The 26,919-nt window shown below is 37.6% G+C and overlaps 1 protein-coding gene across 1 annotated transcript; it reads left to right on the plus strand.

The window, feature by feature from the left end:
- The first annotated feature begins 774 nt into the window (after window positions 1-774).
- Window positions 775-22,889, plus strand: LOC104866701 (olfactory receptor 7G3-like). The gene is made up of 2 exons (XM_019208455.1): window positions 775-894; window positions 22,140-22,889. The coding sequence occupies exons 1-2, from the start codon at window positions 775-777 to the stop codon at window positions 22,887-22,889; spliced, it is 870 nt and encodes a 289-aa protein (XP_019064000.1).
- Window positions 22,890-26,919: the final 4,030 nt, after the last annotated feature.

The raw sequence follows: 26,919 nt of genomic DNA on the forward strand, positions 1-26,919 counted from the left end.
TCATTTAATTTAGCTGTTTGGATGTTTATATCACTGGTCATAATAATGCCCTTATGGTTCACTCACATAATAGTGTGTGGTAGAATTTCTTTTTGATTTTTAGGGAGGTGTAATATTTCATATATCACATTGTATGTTTCCATTCATCTATCAATACACACTGGTATTGCTCCCAGTTTTGGGCTCTTGTAAATAATGTAGCTATGGATATGTACATATAAATGGATCTTTGAGACTCTGTTTTCGCTTATTTTGAGCATACATCTAGAAGAAGAATTGCTGGATCCTATCATGATGCTCTTTTTAATATTGGGATGCATGGACACACCATTTTCTATATGGGTTACCCTATGTTATATAAATTCCCCCTCCATCTGTGTACAAGGTGTCTAGTTTGTTTGCATTCTCAACAACACATGTTATTCTCTGTGTTGTTCTTTTTCATAGCCATTCTAATGGGTGTGAGGAGGATGGGTACTTCTTTTCCAATAGTGAGAAAAGAATAGCCCTAGATTCTACCATCCTGCCATCCAGCCATCTGAGTCCTGTGCTTGGCCTGTTATTCCTATAGAGGCTGTTTTTGACTGTTAGTCAATTTTATCCAACCCATCTATAGAACAGTGACCTCTGACATGATCCTCCCTCACCAACTATAACTTCCACTAGGAAACATGTGAGTGCCAGGCACTATCCTGCCAGATGTCCTCAGCTTTAATTCAGTGTTTCCTCTAACTGGTCCCCGGAGCATCCACATCACCCAGGTCCCTGCTGGAAATGCCAGTTCCCCAGCCCAAACCCAGACCTCCTGAATCTCTGAAGTTAGTTGCGCAGCCCTTTGTGCTGCACAAAGTACCCCAGAGAATCCAGGATTTGTGGCTCAAGCCTGTAATTCCGGTATTGTGGAGGCTGACATTGGGGGATCAAGAGTTGGAGGCCAGAACATACCAAGCTCAAGGCTGGGCTGGGCTACAGAAAGAGAACGTGCCTTTAAATAAAACAAAACACAATACTCCCAGAGGACATCCCCTAGGTGAGATCCAATGTTCTTTAGCTCATCTAATGCCCTTTAAGAAACCCAATTTAATGACAAGGAAGTAGACACAGATGGTAGAAGAACTTGCCCAAGATGCCTTCCTCAGAAATTTGGAGTCAGGAAGAGAGACCCAGGAATCTACATTCTAACACCTCCCCTTGCTATGCTCTATCCAAGTGACACTTTGTGGGGTAAGGTTAGAAGGTCTTGACTCAAAGAAAGCGCTCCTCTGAGCTTTCTGGTTGACCTACACTCAAAAGGGGATTTGTTTTCATTTCCCATTTTAATTGCAGAGCTTCAATGGCTCCTGTTTACAAAACAGAAAGGAACCAGTGTCATAAAACTGATTCTCAAAACAGGGTCCTCGGAACCAGCTAAATCAGTCTCATCTGAACCTATTAAAAATGTAGATTCCTGGCAAGGAGTGGTGGAACACTTTTCTAACATGAACGAGGCCATGGGTTGTATCTTCTGCAACGCGCACACACACACACACACACACACACAGAGGCAGTTTCCTAAATAAATAAGATATATTTTTTTAAAAATTTAATTAAAAATTTAAAAGAATTTAAATTAATTAGAAAAAAGTAAGTTAAATATACTTAAAATTAAAATTAAACAAAGAGAAATGCAGAGTCCTAGGCCCTGTTCCAGGCTATTTTCCCAGGCAGTATGTTTGAACCATTAAAACTGGCATCTGCAATTGGGGATGTAGCTCAGTAGTAGAGTACTAGTCTAGAAGATGTGAAGACCTGGGTCCCATCTCCAGTACTGCAAAGCTAACAAACAGAAATTATAACAAAGCAGCATGTGCCACAAAAGACAGCAAATGTTGCTGAGGATACGGAGAAATTAGAAACCTTGTACAGTATTAGTGGGAATGCAAAATGGAAACTGGTGCTGACACTATGGAAAACAGGATGGATGTTCCTAAAAATATTAAAACTATCCTATGATCCAGCAATTTCGCTCCTTGGTCTGTGCCTCAAAGTTATGAAATAAACATCATTAAGAAATATGTGCACTCCCTCAGACACAGCAGCGTTATTTATCAGATCCAAGACGTAGCAACAACCAAACTGGCTATGGGGATGAATAGATAAGGAAATTGTGGCAGCACACACAGTGGGATGTGAATCACCTTCAGAAATGGAAATTCTTCAATCTTGTGACAACATGGGTGAGCCTGGGGAGCATTAAATGAAATAAGCCTGGCACAGAAAACTCACACCACACAATTTCAGCTACATGAGGAACTCACAGCAACTCTATTCATAGAAGGAGGGTGAAATAGTGCTTTCTGGGAGCTGAGGGGCGGGGACAGGAGGGAGTTCTAATCCACAGACATAAAGCAGTTTAGCGAGAAGCGTAGTCTCTAAAAATCTCTTTTACAACAGCACATGCTTAAATAATCTCAACAATAATAAACAACACATTGAAATTGACTGTAATAGGCTATACAATCAAACATTGGAAATGGACCCATCTCACACTTTGCATTTATCACAACAAAATGAAACTTTGAAAATAAGTGAAATAGTAGAAATAGCCCACAGAACAATGATACAAAATAACAAACCAATATTTATGCTTTCTGAAGCCCCAGAGGGGAGGCTGATTTCAAGGAGAAACAGGCAGAAACTTCAAGTATGGTGATAGCACACTTACAGCAAACCTAGCCTTTTGCTCTGTCTGGATTCTTTGGACTGGCACCTATAAACCACAGCATTCTGCAAAGGCTTAACTACACATAAATGCAGGGTACATATTTTTTTCCCAATGGGCTGTGACCCTTTTATCAGACTGGATGTGTACAGGTGTCCTTTTGAGACTTAAGTGCTCCTGTGAGGGCCAACATAGTAGACTATAACTTAGAACTCCTTTAATGTAACTCTTGACATAAACTTTGTGCTTCCATGAGATAAATAGTGTGCACTCCAACCTAAAAAATACCTTTCTGGGACATTTGTTTGATCATTCCATACCTGTTTCCCATTTTCTACCCCTTAAAAATAATCCCAGTGTTTCATCATGATGGCAAGGCCCTCTCTTCTTATCTCCAAATTCTCTTGTGCAGTGTATAGATAAAGCCTTAACTTTTATGTCCTCTGTTGGTAAATCCCTTTACTACTCACGGTACTGGAATTTCACATGCTGCACCTCACAGCGCAGCATGGATGTGTCTTCAAAGCTCAGAACCATGACAAAGTTTTCATGAAGTTTTATTTCTTCTTGCATTCAATATCTCTCTTTAAGTAAAGGGGAGGGACATCCAGCCAGCCAATTTCAATCTCCCCCAGGGATCCTTTTAAATCTTGCCACTGCCTGTCTGAGATCAAGTAGGTCAATCCAAGACCTTTTTCTGCCTGTCTAACCTTCTCATCTCAAATGTATTCCCTCCTCCTTCAGGAAGAGTCCTTTCCCTCCACACCACCCAAGTTCAGTACTTCTGATCTTCTCTGTGAATTGAATTTGTCTCCCTCAACATTCAAATTTGTAAGTTGTGGTGCCTGACCTTAGTACGTCTAAGAGTGAGACTTTATATAGAAATGGGGTCATTGAAGATATAATTAGTTAAGATGAGGGCAGGACGAGAGAGGAAAAGAGAAAGATAAAATGATTAAGATGCAATACATGTATGTTCCAACTACTAAAGGTGAATGCAGTTGTTATGGATGGAAAAACAAACAAACAGGAAAATAAGAAAGACAAGGATGTACTGGAGTGGGGTGAGTAACAAGTCCAACATGAATAGCATTCTTCAAAAAGAAAAAAAAATATGCCTTAGAAACAGCCACACATCAGGTGAACCCCAAGTAAAAATAAAGCCCAGCTTCGAAGCAAAGCTATCAGAAGTGAGGCAATGTTGCTCACCTTTCATCCCAGATCTCTGGGAGGCTGAGACAGCATAATCTCAAGTTAGAAATGAGCAAGATAGCACCTTAGAAATATTCTGTCTTAAAATTGAAAAAATGACAAAGGGCTTGGAATATAGATCAGTGTGAAGACCCTGGGTTCAATCCCCAGAATGGAAAAAATAGAAATATAAGAAAGAGGAGGAAGAATAAAAAGGAGAGGAGGAAAGGAAAAAGCTAGAGAATGCAAAGACCTCCAGCAAACCTACCAGATGCTAGGAGAGAGGCATGGAAAGGTTCTGAGCCCAAGCTACTGAAAGAATGATCTACATTTTCAAGCCTCCAGAACCGAGAATGCCATCGCTTGAAACTTCCAGTCTACAGTGCTCTGTTAAGGCAGCCTGAGAACATTAATACCACATGAAATCCCTGCATCTCTTCCTGCAGAGGTACTATTTCCCCATCTATATTTCCTGCAAGCCCTCAAAACTTATAGGGGCTCATGGCAGGGCTTTGGCAAATAAAGCACATTGAGTGAATGAATGGTCTTTTTAGGGAGACAGGAAAACTGAGTCAAAAAAGAGGAACCTGAACCCATTTTTCCTGGCACATTGCCCCAGGTCAACCATGAACCATTTTTTTTTCTCTGTAAAAATAAGTCCATCAGACAACGAATAACTCTATGACTATTATGGGATTATAAATCCTACAATCCACCTGTACTTGTCTACATTAAAATGAATTTCTTCTGGGTTCTTCCCTGAAAATGTTTGCTCATGACTGTCAAGATACATGGGCCCTTCCCGCTTCAAAACAGTGGTAAATTAACTAAATTTAGCTTAAACAGTTTCTGTGCATAGTGAACTGCAGCATATCTTAATCTGTAAACAAACCAAACTACACTCCAATTTAAGACTATATTATTGTAACAAATAGCTGAGTGTCACCCAATCACAGCACTGAAGCTCCAGCCAATCACAGGCTGACAGCCTATCACATCATACTCTTACCAGAAAAATGCTGAGATTGATTATCTGTTATCACTTCCTGTTCCTGTCTATAAATAGCACCTTCTCCCTGTGTGGAGTTTTTGAACTTTGCCTGGTTCTGAATACTGCTGAAATTATGAATTATTCTTTGCTCAAATAAACTCTGCTAACAATTCGTCAGAAGGTTTCCTTTCTTTTTTTTCTTTTTTGGTACTGGGGATGGAACTCGGGTCCTTGCGCTTGCGAGGCAGGCCACCGAACCGCTGAGCTAAATCCCCGGCCCAGAAGTTTTTCTTTTAACAAAGGTATGATTGCTTGCGCTTTTAGCTTTAAAGTGCCAGGTATTATCTGGGTGACAATGAATTCTCTGAATACGTCTTATAAGTTAGATACTGTTATCATCATTAAATCCATTTTACAGATTGAGAAAACAGAGACTAAGAATGACCAGGTCAACCTGGAGCCTTGCAATGAGCTATATCCCCATCCCCCATCATGTTTTGTTTTGTTTTTGTTTTAAGTCAGGGTCTTACCAAGTCACTAAGTTGTCCAGACTGGGCTCATATGCTACCTTCCTGCCCTAGCTTTCCAGAGTGCTGGGATCATAGGTGAGCTCCACTATACCCAAGTCAAGGTGGGCATCTGACCATCATGCTCCCCACTCAACCAAACCGAAGCAGATTCTAATATAAATATTCAGAGTACTTCCTGTGAGCCCAGGACCAGTGTAGGCAGGGGACGCACACCAGCTAGCAAAATCAAGCCCCCATAACATTGGTGCTCACAGACTAAAGGGATAGAACCAACAGGGAAACAAATAACTGTGGAATGTGATGCCCAGATATGAGAAAGGATAAAGAGGGAGAAGGAGTGGAGGAGAGAGAGATTCTTTGGGTGAGGCACTTGGGGACATGGAAGACGTGACAAATGTTTCGCAGTGCACACTAGAAAGGGGACCCTTTGGGGTTGACAAGATGATCCAACAATGAGCCTGGCTCCTTGGGTACCTGCTTCCCTCCTCCCCAATGACCAACAGGGCAGCAGCTATCTCAGCACCAGCAGTGATGGAAGACCTTGCTGGTCTCCAGGGGGGCTCTCGGGTGGACAGGCTATTCACTGCATCAGAAAGATGTGGGACCCACTCCTTGCCTTCAGTCCAGTCACCTGCTAGAGCTGACAGACGTGTCCTACACCCCTTCCCCAGGGCTGGGCAGTCAGGTGACTGAAACCTTGTGGGCATCAAATGTGCACAATTGGCCTAATCCCTTGGTGTGTGGGGAGAGCTGGGAAGGGTACTCTGGCCTGTTTCCAGGGGCTGATTGGCTCTTATATCCTTGATTTAGCCTCCTTGAATTCCCAGAAAAACAGGGACACATGAGTAGGTGGGGTCAGGCACCAGGCTCAGCCCTGGGTGTCAGGAAAAGGCTCCCCAGGGTATTTTTCAGACCTAGAACTACACTGTGAATTTTGTATGCCATAGTCACTTCGGTTGTTTTCACATTAAAATTTGTTAAAAATTATATGTAACACTGCTTTTGTATAAGAATAAATGTATTCAGGGATGATTATATATATTGTGTTTCTTCTGACTTTAAAATAAATGAAAACCTTTTGGTCAGCTCCCTAAAATTATCATGGGCCAAAGCATGGCACCTTCTCAAACCTAGATGAGTCCACTCTGTCCAGACTGTGTTTTCTCTGAAGAAAAAGTGGTGAAGTATATTTTGGGGAAAGCTACTATCCTCCCAATAAAGACTTAGAACATGTTTTAGAACTTCTGGCATGGGATAGGGGTGTAGATAAGTGATAGAGCATTCATGGATCTCTGGGTTCTAATCTCAGCTTGGCTTTATAGAAGCGAAGTGACCCCATTAAACTGTGTATTTCCTAAACTTGTTTGACCAAGGACTGATATTAAGAATAGACAGGTAAAGCCAGTTATAGTGTTGTCTGTTTCTAGCCCCAGCTACTGGAGAGGCTGAGGCAGGAGGGTAGCTTGAGACCAGGAGTTTAAGATTAGCCTGTGCAACATAATGAGACCCTGTCCAGAAGGAATAAAAGGAGACCAATAAAGAAAAGAGGAAGGAGAGGGAGAGAGGATGGTGGGGAGAATGCGTATTGAAGGAGGAGGAGAAGAAGGAGAAGGAGGAATAGGAAGAGAAAAAGAGCAGAAGAGGAGAGGAGAAGTTTAAGTTAAAATGTCATCAAGCCAAAATGAAGACAAGTCTATTGGGTGCGGGAAATGCTCACTTGTAGTGTTCTGGACACCTTCCTGCAGGAACCAACCATGAAGTGCATGGGGAGACTTGTGTGACCTCTAGCAGCTGAGACTTTGTAAACCCGTCTCCTCATCACTACAATGTAGGTAATGCCTACCTTCTACAGAAATAGAATAACTCCTACTGCCATAAAAATATGATGGAGAAGCATTTTGAAATACTAAGAGAAATAGTTCAGAAAAAACTTTTTTGTAACATGTGGTTAGGCTTATATTATGGGAGTGGACAGAGAGATGCAGCAATCAAAATGCTAACAATTATTCACAGAACTCCGACTATGTTGCAAGCTGAAAGAAAAATCCTGGACACCGTGGACTCTCTACCTTTAACTCTCACTGGAACCTGTTCTCAAACTCTGTATGCCCATGAGTCACCCAGGATCTGGTAGAAGTGCAGATTATGACTCCTTAGTTTCAGAGCAGGACTCAGAATGTACACCATCCAAAGGACAATTATGTCCAAGGAACACAGCTTGCATGGCCAGGGATTTTACATGCTTTAGATGAGGCAAACAGAGGCACAGAGAAGTGAAGTGACTCATTCCAGCTTGCACAGCTGGTGAAGGTCTGGGTTGGAATTTGTCCAGGGTCTGGCTGCAGCCTCTTGAAAGCTGGACTGTGCAGCAGGGGATGGCATAGGACAGGAAGAAGTAATGAGGCTTGTGCCAAGGATTTGGGACATTTTCTAGGGAGTTTTAAATGGCACAGTAGAGGTGGGTATGAATTACATTCTTGTAATCACAGCACAATGGGAGGCTTAGGCAGGAGAATTGTAAGATCGAGCATGGCCTGGGCATCATAGTGACTTGGAAAGACTTTGCCTCAAAAATACAGTATAAAGGAGCAGAGTCAGAGTTCAGTGTGGAAGGTCCTGTGTTCAATGCTCAATATCAGAAGAAAAGAGGAGGAGGAGGAGACGGAGGAAGAAGAGAAAGTGGAAGAGGAACAGGAAGAGGAAGGGAAGAAAATGCCCCAGGTTACCTTGAATAAAGGCCAATGAAAAGAGGTCCTAGAGTCAAAGTCCCTGGAGACAATCGTGGAGCCCAACTGGAGTCATAGTTGTGTGTTGGAGGGAAGGGAACCAACACTACAAAAGGCACTTTGGAAAAGAGCAGGTGTGTGGCCAAGGGTGGACCTGAGATTTTCCCTCCATCTGTCCTTGCACATCCACCATTCTTCCTGCTCCCTGCCCAGTTTAAAAACCTTGCATGGTTTCTCATAACTCCAGGACATAGTCTGGTTCTTAGTTGGGAGATCTGGAATTAATTAGTGCTCTTTCATTTTCTTTCCAATTTTATTCAGATACAGCAGACAGAAACAAATTTATAGAATTTGAGGAAGGACCTACCATTTTTGTATTGCACCAGGCCCTGCAAATTCTGTGTTTAGTTCTGTCCACAGGAGATGGGCTCTGAACCTTCAAATCTATTCCATTGATCCTCGGGTCTGTATTTTTGCCATTACCATGCTGTTTTTGTCACAGTGGCTTTTGTGGTATAGTTTTAAGATGGGGATCGTGTTATCCCTTGCTATGTCTCCATTGCCTAGAATTGTTTTTTGCTATTCTAGATCTGTTCTGGTTCTAAATGAATTTTTGGATTGTATTCTCTATTTCTATGAAATATACTATGGAATTTCAATGGATATTGCATTTAAACTGCATAGTAGTTTTGGAAGTATCGCCATTTTCCTTATATTGCTTCTTCCTACCCAGGAACAACGGTTGTCTTCCACTTTCTTATATCCTCTTTGATCTCTTTTTTTCAGAGTGCTGTAGTTTTTAATGTAGAGGCATTTTGCTACCTTCATTAGATTGATTTCTAGTTCTTTCATTTTTTGGATGCTATAGTGAAAGAGATTGTTACCCTAATTTCACTCCCAGTAAGTGTATTTGTTTACAAGAGGCTATTGATATTTGAGTGTTTACATTGTATCCAGCTACTTTACTGAATCAAACAGTTAAGTCTAGAGGTCTTTTGATGGATTTTTTGGTTCTTGTATGTAGAGTATCATATTGTCAGTAAATAATGACAATTTAAATTCTTTCTTTCTTATCTTTATTACTTTTATTTTTCCTGGTTTGGGAATCAAAGTGATACTTGCTTCCAGGAATGAATTTGGAAGTATAGCTTCCCTTTCAATTTCATTGAAAAGTTTGAAGAGTAATGGTAGTAGCTCTTCTCTAAATGTCTTGTAAAATTAAGCAGTGAATCCATCAGGGCCTGGGCTTTTCTTTGTTGGTAAGTTTTTAATTACATTTTCAATTTCACTGATTGTGATTGGGGTGTTTAAAATGTTTTTTATCTTCTTTTTTCAACTTTGGTAATTCGTAAGTATCTAAAACTCTGTCCATTTCTTCTGTGTTTTCCATTTTATTAGAGTACAGGTTCTCAAAGTAGGTGTTCATGATCCTCTGGATTTCTTTTGGATCTGCTGTGACTTTGCCGTTTTCATTCCTGATTTGATGGATCTGAGCCTTTTCTTTTCTCTTTTTGATAAGATTAGCTAAGGGCTTGTAGGTTTTATTGATTCTTTCAAAAAAACAGCTCTTTGTTTCATTTATTTTATGTATCATTTTCTTAGTTTCAATTGCATTGATTTCTGCTCAGATCTTTATAATTTCCTCTCTTGTTCGAGCTTTGGGTTTTTCTTGCTCTTGTTTTGCTAGGAGTCTAAATTTCATCGTTAAGTTTTTTATTTGAGCCCGCTCTGTTTTCCTAGAGTGGGCATTCAATGTTATGAATTTTCCACGTAGAACTGCTTTCATTGTGTCCCACAGATTCCTGTATGTTGTATTGGCATTCTCATTTATTTGTAAATTCTGTCTAATTTCTTCTTTAATTTCCTCTGTAATCCATTGATTGTTTAGGAGAGTGTTGCTCAGTTTCCATGTGCTTGTGAAGTTTCTATAGTTTCTTGTGCTATTGATCTCCAGTTTGTTTGCACTATGATCTGATAATATACAGGGGATGACTTCAATTTTTTTGCATTTATTTAGACCTGTTCTGTGAGCCAGTATGTGGTCTATTTTGGAGAATAATCCAAGTGCAGCCGAAAAGAATATATATTCTGATTTTGGGGGGTGGAATACTCTATAAACATCTGTTAAATCCATGTGTTCCAAAGCTTGGTTCAGTTTTATTGTTTCATTGTTGATTTTCTGCCTAGATGATCTGTCAGTTTGTGATAGTGGGGTATTTAAATCGCCCACTACAATTGTATTAGTGCTTATTTGGTTTTTCATGTTACTTAATATTTGTTTTCTATAGTTGGGGGCATTTATATTTGGTGCATATATGTTTATGATTGTCAACTCTTCCTCTTGAATTGTTCCCTTTATAAGGATGTAGTGGCCTTCTTTATCTCTCTTAATGAATTTTGGTTTGAAATTTACTTTAAATGAGAATAAGATTGCTACCCCTGATTTTTTCTGGGCTCCTGACGCATGGAGAATTATTTTCCATCCTTTCACTTTCAGTCTATGGACTTCCTTTTGCATTAGGTGTGTTTCTTGTATACAACATATTGTTGGATTTTGCTTCTTAATCCATTCTGCCAATCTGTTTCTCTTGATTGGTGAATTGAGGCCATTAACATTGATGGTTACAACTGATATATTTTGACTTATTCTTGTCATGTTGTTGTCCATTTGTTGACTCTTTTTACTTTTTCTCCCATCTCCTTTTAGTTTCTTGCCTTGCCTATTTGATTTGGTCTGTTGGGCCTCATGGTATTGTGAACTTCGTTGTCCTTTTCTAGAATATTGTTTAGAATTCCTTGCAGTGCTGGTTTGGTGTTCATGAAATTTCTCAGGTGCTCTTTGTCATGGAAGTATCTTATTTCCCCTTCTATTTTGAAAGAGAGTTTTGTAGGATAGATCAGTCTAGGTTGTAGGTTCTTTTCTTTTAGTACTTGGAATACCTCACTCCAGGCTCTCCTTGACCTAAGTGTTTGTGTTGAAAAGTCTGCTGTGATTCTAATGGGCTTTCCTTTGCATGTGCTTTGTTTCTTTTCTCTTATCGCTTGTAGTATTTTGTTTTTCTGTTGCATTTCTGGAATCTTGATTATTATATATCTAGGTGTGGATTTTTTTTTTTGATCGTGGCTAGTTGGGGTTCTATATGCCTCACTTATCTGTATGTCTAATTCTTCCCTTCTGTTTGGGAAGTTTTCTGTCATTAATTCTGTGAAGAGCTTTTTTATGTCATCTGCATTTTCTCCTATTTTTTCATGAATTCCTATCAGTCTTATGTTATTTTTCTTTGCATCATCTAGGAGTTGTTGAATTGTTTTCTCACGATGTCTTACTGTTTTTAAGAGACCTCTTTTTTCATGGTCACTGACTGCGATCCTATTTTCTACATCTGAAATTCCATCTTCCAATCTTTTATTATGTTGTGTACACTTTCAATAGAGTTTTTAATCTCCTGGATATCTGTTTGAATCTGTTTTATGGATTCCATTTCTTTCCTCTGTTGGGCATTCATCTTTTCCATTTCTTTCTTATGCTGAGTCTTCATGGCTTCTATCATGGTCTTGAGATCATCTATTTTTTTGTCAGTTTCTGCTCTAGAACCTCTAATCATGACTTCAATTTTGCTCATCATCTCTCTGGTTAACTGGGAAAGTATTTCTGATTTGAATTTTTCTAGAGTCTGATTGATCTGTTTTGTTACCTCCTGTGCTATGGGTCCAGGGAGTCCTGTTGGTTCACTATTAGACTTTTCATCCTCATTTGTCCTACTATTTGCCATTGGTGAACTGGAAATCTGTTTTTGTGTCTTGCTTAGGTGTTTTCTCATTTTTATTTTTATTGTTGGGTTGTCCTTCTTTAATTTCTGGGTATTTTTAAATCTTCCTAATATAGTTGAGTTTTAGCTTTTGAGTTTCTAATGACTCATAGACATCCTCGTTTTCATAATATCAGAGAAAACAACTCTTTAAATCAATCACAACCCTTTATCCCAATTGATACATTCAGCAGCCCAGTAGGATCAGGCACAGCTTGCAAACTGATCACTTGTGGTAGTCATTAATGTATCACCTTTAACTCATGTGAATTAGATTAATTTCAAGAAGCAGCCCATAGTATGTTTGCAGTGAATATGCTTTTCAATATAGCGTCTTTACCATTTAGGATGGGGGGTTAGACTTAGAACGAGAGGATTAGATAAGTGAAAGAATTAGAGCAGGTTTGAAGTAAATCCAGAGGTTGTAGAATTACCTTACTATCTTTACAAAGCTATTAACTTCAGGGAGGATAGAGAGAGTGCAGGAATAAGGACAAGAATATATCCCCTTAACAATAACAGGCGCTTGCCTTCCCTTGAAGGTACAGAGCCATGAGTGAGGTAAAATGACTGGAGAAAAGAACATACAGAGAAACCCCTCCTAAAAACAAAAAATAATAAAAGAAGAAGTTTGACTTAGGGCAGGAGCCAGAATAAAAAGGGAGATGAGGGACAATATGGTGCAGCAAGAGACTGAGTTGGACAGAGAGGACAGAAAAAAGAAAGAAATTTTAGGTTGGAATGAGGAAAAGAAAAAAGAGAGAGAGAAAAAGAAATGAATTTGAAGGGCCTCTTTCAGACTGTCTCTGTTCTCATATTATACCACATGTACAGCCATATGCAGAACCGAATCCCCTGGTCTCAGCTAGCCAATGGCAGTTCCCCACGACTGAGACTGAACACAGTCTACAAGGCCTAACTTGAGTTTCCCTACCCTAAGGGTTGAAATCCACTCAGTTCTATTACAGGTTTCCCCTGCCCTTTCTTTGAAGATGTTCAAAGTTGGGAGCTCAGAAAACTACGCTTCATGAGAACCTATGCCTCTGCAGAGTTGGTCTAAGGACTGGCCCAATCAGGAGGTTTGAGAATGGGGGGGAAGGTCGTGGGTGTGTTTCAAGGGCACCCGCGTGGGTACCTTCCTTACTGGGTCTGTTGTCGTGTAGTCCGGGAGGTCGCGCACCCACCGGGTGATCTCAGGCAGGCAGGCAGCTAAAGAGACCCTGTCCGGGGTCTTTCGGTCCTTGCTGGGTCTCTTTTTTTCTCTTGTCTAATTGCTATGGCTAACATTTACAAAACTAAATTGAAGAGGAGTGGTGATAGTGAACATCCTTCTCTTGTAACTTTTTTTTTTTTTTTTGAGACAGGGTCTTACTATGTAATTGAAACTTACCTGGAACTCACATTGTAGCCCAGGCTAGTCTGAAACACTCAGCGATCCTCCTGCCTCAGCCTCCTGTGTGCTGGGATTACAGAGATATGCCACCACACCAGGATCTTGTTCCTTAGTTTAATTTAAGGTTTACAGTTTTGACTATTTGGTATTATATGGCCTGTTGATTTTTCATAGATTGACTTTATCAAGTTGAGATAAAGACCATCTATTCCAATTTTCTGCAGGGTTTTTATCATCAATGGGTGTTGAATTTTGGTAAATGCTTTCTCTGCATCTATAGAGATGATCATATATTTTTTGTCCTTGACTCTGTTAATAAACTGTGTTACATTTATTGATTTACATACGTTGGACCATCATTGCATTCCTGGAATAAACTCAACTTTGTCAGGGTGTATGAACTTCTTGAAAATCCTCTGTATTCTGCCTGCCAATATCTTATTGAGGATTTTAGTGTCTGTGTACACTAGGGAAATTGTCTGTAGTTTTCCTTTGTGCTGATCTTTCTCTGGATTTGGAATAAAAATAATACTTGCTTCCAGGAATGAATTTGGAAGTATTGCTTCCTGTTCAATTTCATTGAAAAGTTTAAAAAGTAATTAAAATAGTTCTTCTCTAATTGTCTCAATATATTGTAGAATTCAGCAGTGAAGATATTGGAATCTGGGCTTTGTTCATAAACTTTTATTTATATTTTCAGTATCACTCATTTTCAGCCTGATTCTGTCTATGTATTTGGTTACCATCCTGTGAAACCTTTTCATCATTCTGGTCATTAGCTCTGGCTCCCACCTTCATACCCCCATGTACTTCTTACTCTGCAATATCTTCACTGACATCTGCATGAGCACCACCATGATCCCAAAGATGCTGGTGAACATCCATGCACAGGATCAGAGCATTACCTACACAGGCTGCCTTAGTTAGCCCTGCTATATTTTGTTGTTTCATGGTTTGGAGAATTGTCTCCTTGCAGCAATGTCCTATGACTGCTATGTGGCCATTTGTACCTCCCTTAAAATACGTAGTTATCATGAACCCCACCTTTGTGCTCTGCTGGTTCTAATTTTCCTTGCCCATTTGTACTCTGAGTGCCCTCCAGCTTGCTCTGTCAGTGCTGAGGCTGTCCTTCTGCACAGATCTGGAAATCCACCTCTTCCTCTGAGAAGTGGATCAAATCATCAAACTTGTCTGTTCTGATAACCTCATTAATAACATCCTTAAATATGTTGCTGCTTTCATATTTGATGGTGTTCCTCATTCTCAAATTATTTTCTCATGTGCTTAAATTATCTCCTCTGTCTTGATGATTCAATCAGTTCGAGGAAGGTCTGAAGCCTTTTCAACCTGTGGGTGTCACCTGGCAGTTGTCTTCCCGTTCTGTGGGACAGGATTGTGTGTCTACATTCGTTCTGCAGTTCTGGACTCCACCAGAAAAACTGCTATGGCTTCAGTGATGTGTTCTGTGGTCCCTTAAATAAGGAATCCCTTTGTTTACAGTCTGGGAAACAGAGATATGAAATGAGCATCAAGGAAGCTCTTCAGTAGGGTATCTTCCATTATGCTGTATGTCTTTTGCTTTGAACTGGGATTTATATAGGAAGCCACAATGTCAGAAGGACTGGGGTGTTAGAATGCTTGGCTCTTCCATCACCAAAATGACTGGACAATGATATAAAGGCTAAGTACATTTCAAGTTTGTATTTCATGCAACTTTTTATTTCATGCATTGGTTCTGCCTATCCAGGGACAACATTGTCTTTCCATTTACTGTGTCATAGTTCTCATTGCAGAGCGCTTTCACTTCCTTGTTAACATTAATATTAGTTATTTAATAGTTTTTGAAACTATTGTGAATGATATCATTTTTTTATTTATTTGTCATTGCATTCACTGGTGATGTACAGGAATGGCATTAGTGTTTGTGTATTGATTTTGTACCCTGGAATTTTACAGAAATTATTACTTATTGTAATCTTTTGGTGGAATTTTTGGGTCTTCTATGTACTAGTTTAGGTCATTTGCAAATACGAATATTTTGACTTATTTTTTTCTTTTCTGTGTGTGTCTCTTTTATTTCTTTCTTTTCCCAGAGAGCTCTGGCTTAAAACAATATGATGGTGGCATAGGTATGATATTAATTGGCTTTGATCAGACTGAGACATCATCATTACATATGTATATTTTTCTTCAGGAGTTTTTATTATGAATAGATACTGGATTTTGTTAAAGACATTTTATGAATCTAATCAGATAATCATGAGGTTATTTCCCTTGCTTCTGTTCACATGCTGTATTGCATTTACTAATTTATGCATGAGAAGCTATCCTTGCATCATGAGGATGAAGTCAACTTGATCATGATGTGTGATGTTCTTGATGGTGTTGTACTTTATATTCATTAATATCTTGTTGAGGATTTTACATTGATGTTTGGTAGAAAAATTGGCTAGTGGTTTCCTTTTTTCATATCTTTTTTTCTGGTTTTGTTCTCAGGGAAAGGTTACCTTTCACGAATAAATTTGACAGTACTCCTTTCCTTTCAATTGCAGTGAAAATTCTGAGGTAGATTAGTATGAGATCTTTTTTAAAGTTCTTGAGATTTCAGTGGTTGATCAATCAAGTCTTAATATTTTCATTTTTAGTAGATTTTTATTACTGCCTCAATTTCATTGTTATTGGACTAAATTTTTGGAACTCATATACATCTAGTTTAGTGGATTACAAGTTTTTAAAGTAGATACTTATAAAACTCTGAATATTAGGAGTGTCTGTTGTGATTTTTCCTCTTTCATTTATAAATGCATTGATACAATTTTGACTTTCCTTCTTTTGGTAAGTTTGGGTTAGGATTGTGTAGTTTATATAATAGAAGAACCACCCTTTTATTGATTAATACTTTGTACTATAATTTTAGTCTCCATTTCATTAACTTCTTCTCTAATATCTATAATTTATTTCCTTGGGCTCGTTTCAAATTTGCATTGTTCTTGTTTCTCTATAGCCTTCAGATGACCTTAGGCTATTGATTTGTGATCATTCTATTATGATGTGGGCCATCATAGTTATAAATTTGTCTCTTATAACTGGTTTCATTACCTCCCATTAGTGAAGTAAGGTTTACTGACATTATTGCTTGATTCTACAAAGTGATTGATTTTTTTATTCTTGAGACCTATTTTTATTATTGTTACTCTATTGCTTAATTTGAAGTGTACTCATAATTTTTATGGTTTCTTTTGTCATTGTTGTTTATTTATATTGTTCCATGATAAAATAAGGGTAGAAATATTTTGATCATTTTTATTTAAGCAAGCTATTGGGGCTTTTATATATTCTATTTTGGAGAAAAGTTCTATGTGCTGCTGAGAAAAATGTATGTTCTGTTGTCATTGGTTTGAATACTGCATAAATTTCATTTAAATCCATTTGTTCTAAGGTGTGGCTCAACTCTGATAATTCTTTGTTGACAGTTTATCTTATTGATTTGTCTGTCTTTGTGCGGGGTGTATTGAGGACTATTGTGTTGTTATTATTATTGTTACACGTGTTACTATTGTGTTATTATTGTGTATTACTATTTTGTTGATGATTGTCTGATTTATGCTCAGTAGTATTTGTTTTACAAAGTTGGAAGTGTCAGTATTCGATGCGTTTACATTTACATTTACAGTTGTTACACTTACAATTGTTACCTCTTATTGTTGAATTGTTCCCATTGTCTTTAGGTAGTTTCCTCTCTCTCTCTCTCTCTCTCTCTCTCTCTCTCTCTCTCTCTCTCTCTCTCTCTCCCTGACAGGGTCTTGCTTTGTAGTTCAGCTGGCCCTGGACTCCCTGTGTAGCCCCAGGCTACCTTTGAACTCAAGTGATCTTCCAGTGTTGGGATTACAGGTGTATACCAACTTGCTGGGCTTCTCTATCTGTTCTTATCAGCTTTCATTTGAGGTCTACAGGATAGCTACTCCTACTTGCTTTCAGCCTCCTTTTACATGAAAAATCGTTTTGCATAGTGTGACATTTAATCTACACCTTTTTTACTATTAAACGTGTTTCTTGTATACAGAACACATATGGTTTTGTTTTTTGATGCAGTCTTCCAAGATGTGTCTTTTTTGTTTGTTTGTTTATTTGTTGAGACAGGGTCCCGCTATGTAGTTGAGACTAACCTGGAACTCACTATGTAGCCTAGGCTGGTCTCAAACTCACAGGGATCCTCCTGCCTCTGCCTCCTGAGTGCTGGGATTACAGGAGTGTGCCACCAAGCCCGGTGATCAAGCTATATCTTTTCATTGGAGAATTAAGATTACTTATATTGAGAGTTATTACTGAAATGTATTGATTTATTCCTGTCACTGTGCCATTTTCCTATTGTTCATGCCTTTATTTTCCCTTTTGCTTAACTGCTCATCTTTCTTGTTCTATTCATTCCAGTAGACCTTCTGGTGTTAATGTCCTCATTGTCTGTCTAGAATATCCTTAAGTGCTTTCATAACATTGGTTGCATAGTCATGAATTTCTTGAAGTGTTTTTTGCTATGAAAGTTTCTTAGTATTTCTCCATCCATTTTTTTATTTATTAATTTATTGGTTTTCTTGTTATACAATATGCTGACATTCATTATTAAGAATTTGTACCTTTACAAATTTACAAATTGCCCTCATAAAACTGCCTTCATTGTGTTCACATAGATTCTGATATGTTGTATTGGCATTGGCATTTAATTGTAGAAATTGATCTTGCCTCCTTGGGTTTCTCTATGTCTCACTCATCTATGTCTAATTCTTTTCTCATATTTGAAAATATTCTATGATATCTGCAAACATACTCTTATACAATTTGTACTATCTTCTAAATTATTTTTAATTACAGTTAATCTTTGTTTAGTCTTCTTTGTGCCATCTTGCAACTGTTGGATCCATTTTCCATCAACTCTTGTTTTTATTTTCAGATATCCATGAGTACATGGTCACTGCATTTCATCTCATCTTATCTTCTAATTCTCACACTCTCTTTTCATAAAGGAGTTACCACAAAGGAATTATAAAAGTTTGCAGTAATGAAGATACAATGGACACATGAATGAATTCACCACATTATGGCCATAAATATGTACAATTATGTGGCAAAAGTTTGAAATATCAAATATTTTAGCGGAAATACAGATAGAAATTAAGCACCTGAAAAAGTGCTTAGCCTCAATTGTCACTAGGGAAATGCAATCTAAATTCATAATGACCATGATTATGCACTTCTAGAAAGGTTATGATTACAAAGATTAACAAAATCAGAAGAATGGAAGAATATTGAACTAGAATTTTCATTAAATGCTGTTAATCATGTTTAAAAGAAAAACTGCACTGGAAAACACTATGACCTCTTCTGAATTAGGTTGTGATACATCTACATAATTCTTCTCATTGAGCAGCATTTAGCCAAGATAAATAAAAACATATGTCTATCCATAGTTTTGTACACAAACACCCATAGCAGTAACATTGGTCAGAAGCCAAAACTGAATACAACTCAATTTTCTTCCCCCAGTGGAATGGAGAAGCAAAGCATGGAACATGGAAACAACGGAAAACTACTCAGCAATAAAAGGTAGTGAACCAGTGATACAAGGAAATGAGCAAATCTCAGTACAAGTGTGCTCACTAACTATACAAAACATTATGAAAGAGATATAAGAAATATTGCAAATTATAGATGAATTTTATGATATACTTTGTGTACAGGTCTATGTTTGTATACATGTGTGTGTGTGCATATATATATATATATATGTATATATATACATATATACATACACACATATACACACATGAGAGTAAATATGATAGACATATCTATAGACAAGTCTTCCACACATTTTGGTACTGTGGTGAAGAATATATGTTGAAGAAGATATATATGAAGATTTACATACATATGTACATAAAATATAAAAAATTTGAGTTTTAATGCATGGTTATCATTTACTAAGTACAATTCAATAAAACTTTTAAAAACTACTAAAATTTCCTTTTTGCATACACCTATATAGACTATATTAGTAACTTTAATATACATAAATGACATACAATATATATCATCTATATTACATGATGTATAATATAATATGTAATATTCTCAAACAGGAACAAAGTTCAGAGAACAACCAATAATATTAAACATCTGAGTTTTTATTTTCAAAAAAGAGATTATATTATCATACATATTTACAGAAAAAATACAGTACATATTTAGTGATATAAAATATATATATTTACAAAACTAAATGTGGTTTTGATCATTCATACTTATTGCCAGGATAGGGTTAAGGAAAACTAGAATTTAGCAATAAAATTAAAATTGCTGAAGGGCAAAGTATTTGAAATGAATGCCACTCCCCCCAAAAAATTAAGATGGTGTCCCTTGGCCTCTCTAGGTAAAGTAATCAACAAAAGCCAAGTTCTTCATCTCTCAGGCTTGCTCCCTATGGATTTGAACTGCTCTATAATCACACAAGACAAAAAATGTTGATTATTGAGAAGCTTTGGATATTGAAGCCCATGGTCCACAGAGACTGCAAATAGACTACCTTTTGCTGCACTCCCAGAGCCTCACCCAGGTTCAGAGGCAAAAGTCCTCACCTGGCTCAGCAACTGGCATTTCTGCACAGAAGCCAGGTACTTCTCTTAGCTTTTGGCATTCTCTGAGAACAGAGTTCCCATATATCCCTGTCACATCCAGCCAAGATCTGAATGTCCTTCCTCAGTGTTGGCACTCAGGTAATGTTCAGTCTGGTGCTTTAACTTTTGTCAAAAGTGTTTCTCTACAGTCCCTATTGAGGGCTAGGGAATGAGACATGAGAAACGTGAGCAGATCTCAGTCAGTTATGTGGTGTCTGCTTAATTATCATCTTCAGAATTTTGCCTCTATTATACAGCAATATTGGAGTAGTTTTCATTCTGCTTGTGTGTAACTCTGACCCTGGGTTCGAAGGATGTTTTTTTACCCTAACTGTAATCTTCTGTTGCTCACCTTGAAGGAGGTTTTGTAATTCTGTATCCAAAATTCGGCAAGATGCAAAGATATATGGCCAGCTATCCAATTATAGAGTACATCCTTAGCTGACACATTTTCCCTGTTCTTGATTATTCTACAAGGCAGCAGATGGAAAGGATAGCAGATCTCAAGACTCCACATTAATTTTCATGTTATTCTGTGATAACTTAAATGGCCAAAGAAAAATAGAGAAGAAATAAACACAGTATCACATTTAATCATAGCCAGTGCTATTTTGCAAGCAGAGTTCCTTTCTTAAAATAGAGAAAAGCAACATATCAATAGACATAATATTTTTATTCTCCACTTCCTCATTTTGCAAAGCTAATTTTCCTTCAGATGTTATTCTAAAGTTAGGCCAATGCACAGTATTATAAGAGTGTCTGTAAATGTGCATGTAATGTACAAATATATATGTGTGAGCTTCTGTAATATATATTTATATAATGTGATGTAACTAGACTTTAGAATTGGTATGGTCATTAAAATTAATGAATCAGACCAAAAATATGAACTCCAAAATATAACTAAACATACTACTTTTGACAAACCAGTAAGAAAATACCAAGTATAACATAATATTTCAACTAGAAGGTGGTCTATCTTACACATGGAGTCTATAAAAATGTCAAGTTAGGTTTTGGTACCAAAGAAAGTATTTAGTATCTACTCGTGTGTCCTGTTTATTTTACTTTAGAGTATAAACTCAATGTGCATTCATTTAGCTATAAATGTCCCTAGTTTCTTATTGTTTGTGGCTGAGTTGTATTCCATTTTATAGAAAAAAACCCCACATCTTCTTTATACAGTCTCCAGTTGAGTTATTTTTAGTTATTACAAATTTTAGTTATTACAATTGTGTCACTATATCATGAGTACATATATATCACTGTGATAAGATTCTTTTAATTCTTTTGGAAAGACATCCAGCAGAGGGATAGGTGGCTCAAATGGGACATCTAATCCTAGTTCTTTGAGGAATCTCCATATTGATATCCACAGTGGTTGCTAAAAGTATAAATAAGTTTAAAATTGTATAATTGACAGTGTGAAGCAATAAAAACAATGGTTAAAAGGCAAGTGGGGAAGGAGAGGGTAAAGGAAACAAGGAAAAAGAAAAAAATATGAAAAAAGAAGAAAATGGAAACAAACTCTTTGTAAATAGGGAAGGGTGAAGGGAGGGCAGGCCTGTGGGGAAAAATAAGAACCAAGACCTATCATGTAATGGTACAAGATCCCAATGATAAATGTAACTGTATTTTTTGCTTTAAATGTACCAATAAAATTAACAGAGGAAAAAGTTAACTTAAAAGTAGACTGATGAATGGTAGGCATTTGGAAAGATTCAGGGAAGAGGATAAAAAATGGTGTATTTTTATCAAAGCACTTTGCATGCAGGTATGGAAATACCACACTGAATTCCAGTAATGTACACAATTAATATTTTTTAAAAAGGAAAGAAAAGCAGAGCGTGGTTTCCAGGAAGAAAAATGCAGTGTTTTGAAACTGCAGAGGAATAATCATTGCCAAGTTAATGGTGGGCAATGGTTCCTTTGTGAAGAAAATTCATGATCCTCGTATGACTGAGACTATGTGTAAGTAAATATGTAACATTTTATATCTAATGCAAACATGAAAAATTAGTTTAATTATTACTGGAGTAAACCTAGGTATTTAAATCATTTGAAGTGTCTTTCTTTGTATTTGAAATATAAGAGATTAAGAATTAATATCAGCGGTGTCATGGGCAGAAATGGGCAGAGTCCCTGCAGTCCCGGGCCTGCCTATTCCCAAACACTTGGAAGGTTGTGGAAGCATCAGATAGAGATAGAAATCATAAAGGCAAAGTTTGCTTTGTCCTGGTTTTTGCTGGATTAGAAAACTTTCTGCTTGCAGCAATGGCCTACAACCGCTTCATAGCCATCTGCAATCCACTTAGGTACAAAGTCATCATGAACTCCTGCCTGTGTGTTTTGCTGACTCTGTTTTCATTGCTCATTAGCACTGTAGATGCCCTGCTGCACTGCCTCATGGTACTTCATCTTTCATTCTGTGCCGACCTGGAAATCCCCCACTTCTTCTGTGAACTGGACCAGGTGATCAAGCTCGCCTGTTCTGACACTCTCCTCAACAATATCTTGGTATATGTAGTGACCAGCATATTGGGTGGTATCCCTCTCCTTGGGATTATCTTCTCTTACTTTAAAATCACCTCTTCTATTCTAAGAATGCCCTCAACTGAGGGAAAGTACAAAGCATTTTCCACCTGTGGGTCTCATCTTTCTGTTGTTTCCCTGTTCTATGGGACAGCTTTTGGTGTGTACAACAGCTCTGCAGTGACTGACTCATCCAGGAAGACAGCAGTTGCCTCAGTGATGTATACAGTGGTCCCTCCAATGTTGAACCCCTTTATTTATAGTCTGAGAAGTAGAGACATAAAGAAAGCCTTGAAGAAACTTATCAGGACATCTCACTTTTTGAAATTGTGTCATCTGCTTTAGACTTAGAATTCTAAAGAGAATCAAAGAAGAGGGTCATATGGTGAGCCAAAGTGGCAGACCCTTCTATAACTATGTGCTTAAGAGAAAAGTGTTTTGTCTTAGATTAGATTAGAAAATTGACCTTGGTGTTCTATATCGTAGAGATTCACAAAAATGTGTTGTATTTCTAAGCTTTATTTCCTGGTCAGTTTGTGTGGAAGTAGAACCTGAGCAAATTGTTATTCTTGTAGTAGCTGGGGAAGGGGTTGCTTCTCAGAAGAATGTTATTAACAGCAGGATTAGGGGACAAAACATGGAACTAAGAAAGTATTGCATCATAGTTAAAGAACCAGCCTTAATCCATGGTTAATGCCATATATATGTTTTCCCTGAAATATTTTTATCTGAAGGCCTGCTTTATAGCCCCCTGTGATATTGTAAGCATTGTTACCTGGGCTATGACAATGGACTTCCTGACAGGTTTCTGTTCAGCAAAGGTAATTTGCTAAAGAACAGCGCATCTATTCATTATCATTAGTACATGCTGTCATTACTGAGGCTGGACTCAGTGATTAATAAAAGTGTTGTTTTTATAGCACTAAATATAACGAACTATGTTTGACTATATTCCTTCTCTTCCTCTAAATGAAATTGTTCTAAATTTCCTATTCTAGAATTTAACATGATTAACAAATGTTTGAATTCCACCCATGAGAATTGCTGAGTCTCAAATGTTGCAAAAGTGATTCCAATCAAATTTGCTCAACTAGGATGAACATCTTATATAAATTGAGTGAAGGAGGGGTGTATCTGGGCAGAGCATACTGGGTTCAAAACATCTGTTATGTCTTCTCATGGCCAAAAAATAAAGCCCGAATCAACTGCAGTTGTCTTATTCTGATGTGACACTGAGAGACAGAAAGGTGGCTAGGTTTTTCTTGAGTCTCACTTTAATGGAGTTATTCAGACCAAAAGTGTAGACCAATATTGTAGAACATATTGGAGACTAAAATTGGGACCTCTGCCCATCTGAAAGCTAATCCTTGGTGAGATGAATTTCCAGAAGAGTAGACTAAAAAGCTCAGTGGTTCACAGCCCTTATTGTGTAGTTGAATCAGCAGGACAGCTTGTGGCAAGTTTATTTCCTCCAATTCTGTTGTTCCAGTCCTGAGAGATTGGACTCTAGTGTGTTGAGTTCGTCATGAATATGCATTTCTAACATAATCTTATGTGATTCTAACATGAGCAGTGTGAGGATGGCCTTTTCAATGCTACGGCATTTTGGTGTCTCTTAGCAGAATTCCTGGAAAACAGAAAATACTCAATAAATTTGGTATGATCATATTCCATACCTAGCCTCATTTATTGTTTTATTGCAAGTAAAGAAAGCTTGAAACAATTAGAAATATGATAACATGGAGAAAGCCCAAGTTCTCAAATGCCTTCATCAGGTATATCTTACATATTTATTTGTCAAAAGTTGTGTGAAGTAACTTTAAATATGTGCATGACTCACAGTTGGAGAAAAATAAACATCAAATACTGAAACTACCATGTTATGAACACTTTTTTGTCAGTATGTATGTGTTGTGGGAGAGAGATTGACAATTTTATTTTCAACTAACTATGATTATGAGCAATCATACCTCACAGAAAGCAGGATTTCAACATTTTTATTGTTGGTATAGTTTTTCAAAGCCTAAGTACATTCATCTTGGATAATTGCTACACATACACATCAAATCATTTTATTATCTATTTAGTTTATTAGTACATGTGTGCAGTAAGTGTGCAATGTTTATATTACTTTAGCAAAATTAGGTCCAAGTACACAACTCATCTTATATCCTTTTTTATCAATTTTCCCACCCCACCATCCTCCTTGACCCCTTCTTTTTCTGAATGTTTGCATATTGAATGTTTACTTCCCTTGTCCTCCTGATGTGTTCTTTTCCTCTCTACTTAGATCCACTTCCTATCATCATAGATTCTACATTTAATTTTGTACTAACTTTTAATAAGTATTTGCATATTGCAGAATATATGAATGATTGTTTCATGGATATCTGTGTTTACTAGTTAAAGATTTAATTTATGTTTATAATCCTATGTATTTATAAATTTTATAGGTCTTCCTTTTTTTTGGAAAGGTCTGTAACAGGGCTGGGGATGTAGCTCAGTGGTAAAGCTTTTGCCTAACGTGAGAAATCCTGAGTTTCATTAGAGTAGTGCGTTAATGAGACACTGTTGATGATGATGATGATGATGATGATGATGATGATGATGATGTAATAATGACAATGACAGTAATAGTCTATAATGAATCATCATAGCAAGATTGTGAACGTTTAAATTTTCCATGGAATGCTGTATTGTTTTATAACTCACTGCTGCTTTCCTTTACTATATGTTCAGAACCTTGTAGCTCTATGAGGTTTTACAAGACAGAATTACCTGTGTATATTGCTGAACATTGGTAAAGATTAAAGGGACCATCTATACACATCATCAACTCCTCAGTATTCATCTTTAGTGACTAATTTCCCAGTTTATCCCCCTGTATTATTAAAGAAAAGCCCAGATCCTAACTGCTAAATTCTACATGACATTTATAGAAGAGCTAATGCCACTACTGCTTAAACATTAAATGGATAAATGTATAGGGGAAATGGGAAGGGAATTAGTCACTGAAGATGAAAAGGTACAAGATCTCAATAATGAATGTAACTAGAATGTATACCTAAAATGTACCAATAAACTCAATTAGGAGAGAGAGAGAGAGAGAGAGAGAGAGAGAGAGAGAGAGAGAGAGAGAGAGAGAGAGAGACTGAGAGATGTTAGAAGTAATTCTACATGATTTTTGGATAAATTGTTTGATTTTACCTATTTCTCCTCCCTACAGAGCAGCTAAGGCATGTGGAGATCTAACTCCTTTTTGGCCCCAAGTCACAGCTAGAACCTCAATGGTCCTGTGATGCTGTGATGCTCCAGGACAAGATTATACCAGCTGAAGACATCCTCGGAGGAGCAAAACTTTCACCTGCATAGCTCTGCTTTGTTCTAGAATTTTGGCGGCCACTGCCACTTCCACTACTGCTTTGTTGCTACTTGTCTCTGAGTGACCTTTTACACTTGCTGCTCTGAAGGACTGAACTCTCTGCACAGAGACATCTGTTACATTTGTTTCTCCTGAGGGACTTTGGTCTTTGTTGCCCAGAGAAGAATGGATCAGTCCCAATGCTCAGCTTCTTCTCAAAGTCTCATTTTCTCTATCTTTCCTGTATAATAAGTTATTTCACCTTGTGCTGCCATGGCTCGCTGGAAACTAGGACTTTACTGCAGAGGCTCTAGGAACATCCCCTTTCCCTGTTCCCCACAGGCCACCATCACAATGAGGAGACAACACACAATGGGGAATAAATTTTATCAGATGATCCTCAGGCAAAGATCTACTATCTAGAGCATATAGAACCTTAAAAAGCAACACTCCCCATTTTAAAGACCAAATTCAAAAATGGGCATCTAAAAGGAACACATTTCTCAGACAAAGAAGTAAGAAAAACAAACAAACATGAAAAAGTGTTCAAATTACTGGTCATTGGAGAGATGCGAATGAAAACAATACTAAGATTTCATCTCATTCCAGAAAGTATGACATCAAGAATTCGACCACTAACTAATGCTGGCAGGGGTATAGGGAAAAAGAAATGCTTCTCCACTGTCAGTGGACGTATAGACTGTTGCAACCACTTTAGAAATCAGTGTGGCAATTCCTCCAAATACTAGGATTAGAGTTCCCATTTGACCCAGCTATGCCCCTCCTGGGTAACTTCCCAAAGTAATTAAGAGAATTATACCACAGCAATATATGCACACCCATGTCTATAGCAGCACAGTTTATAACAGCTAAATCTTGGAAATAGTCCAGAAGCCCATCAAATGCTGAATAGATAAAGTAGTGGTTTTGTTTAAATAATAAAATACAGTAAATGGAGTACTACTCATCCATAAAGAATGATAAAACAGACATATTTATAGTTAAATGAGTGCA

The sequence above is a fragment of the Fukomys damarensis genome, unplaced genomic scaffold (genome assembly GCF_012274545.1).
Source record: "Fukomys damarensis isolate Sample0158 unplaced genomic scaffold, DMR_v1.0_HiC HiC_scaffold_37, whole genome shotgun sequence".
NCBI classification, from domain to species: Eukaryota; Metazoa; Chordata; class Mammalia; order Rodentia; family Bathyergidae; genus Fukomys; species Fukomys damarensis.

Coding starts and splice junctions, on each gene's coding strand:
- LOC104866701 (XM_019208455.1), top strand. CDS start 775: ATGCCAGTTCCCCAGCCCAAACCCAGACCTCCTGAATCTCTGAAGTTA. Junction 895..22,139: donor GGCTCAAGCCTGTAATTCCG/GTATTGTGGAGG, acceptor TGTCATGGGCAG/AAATGGGCAGAGTCCCTGCA.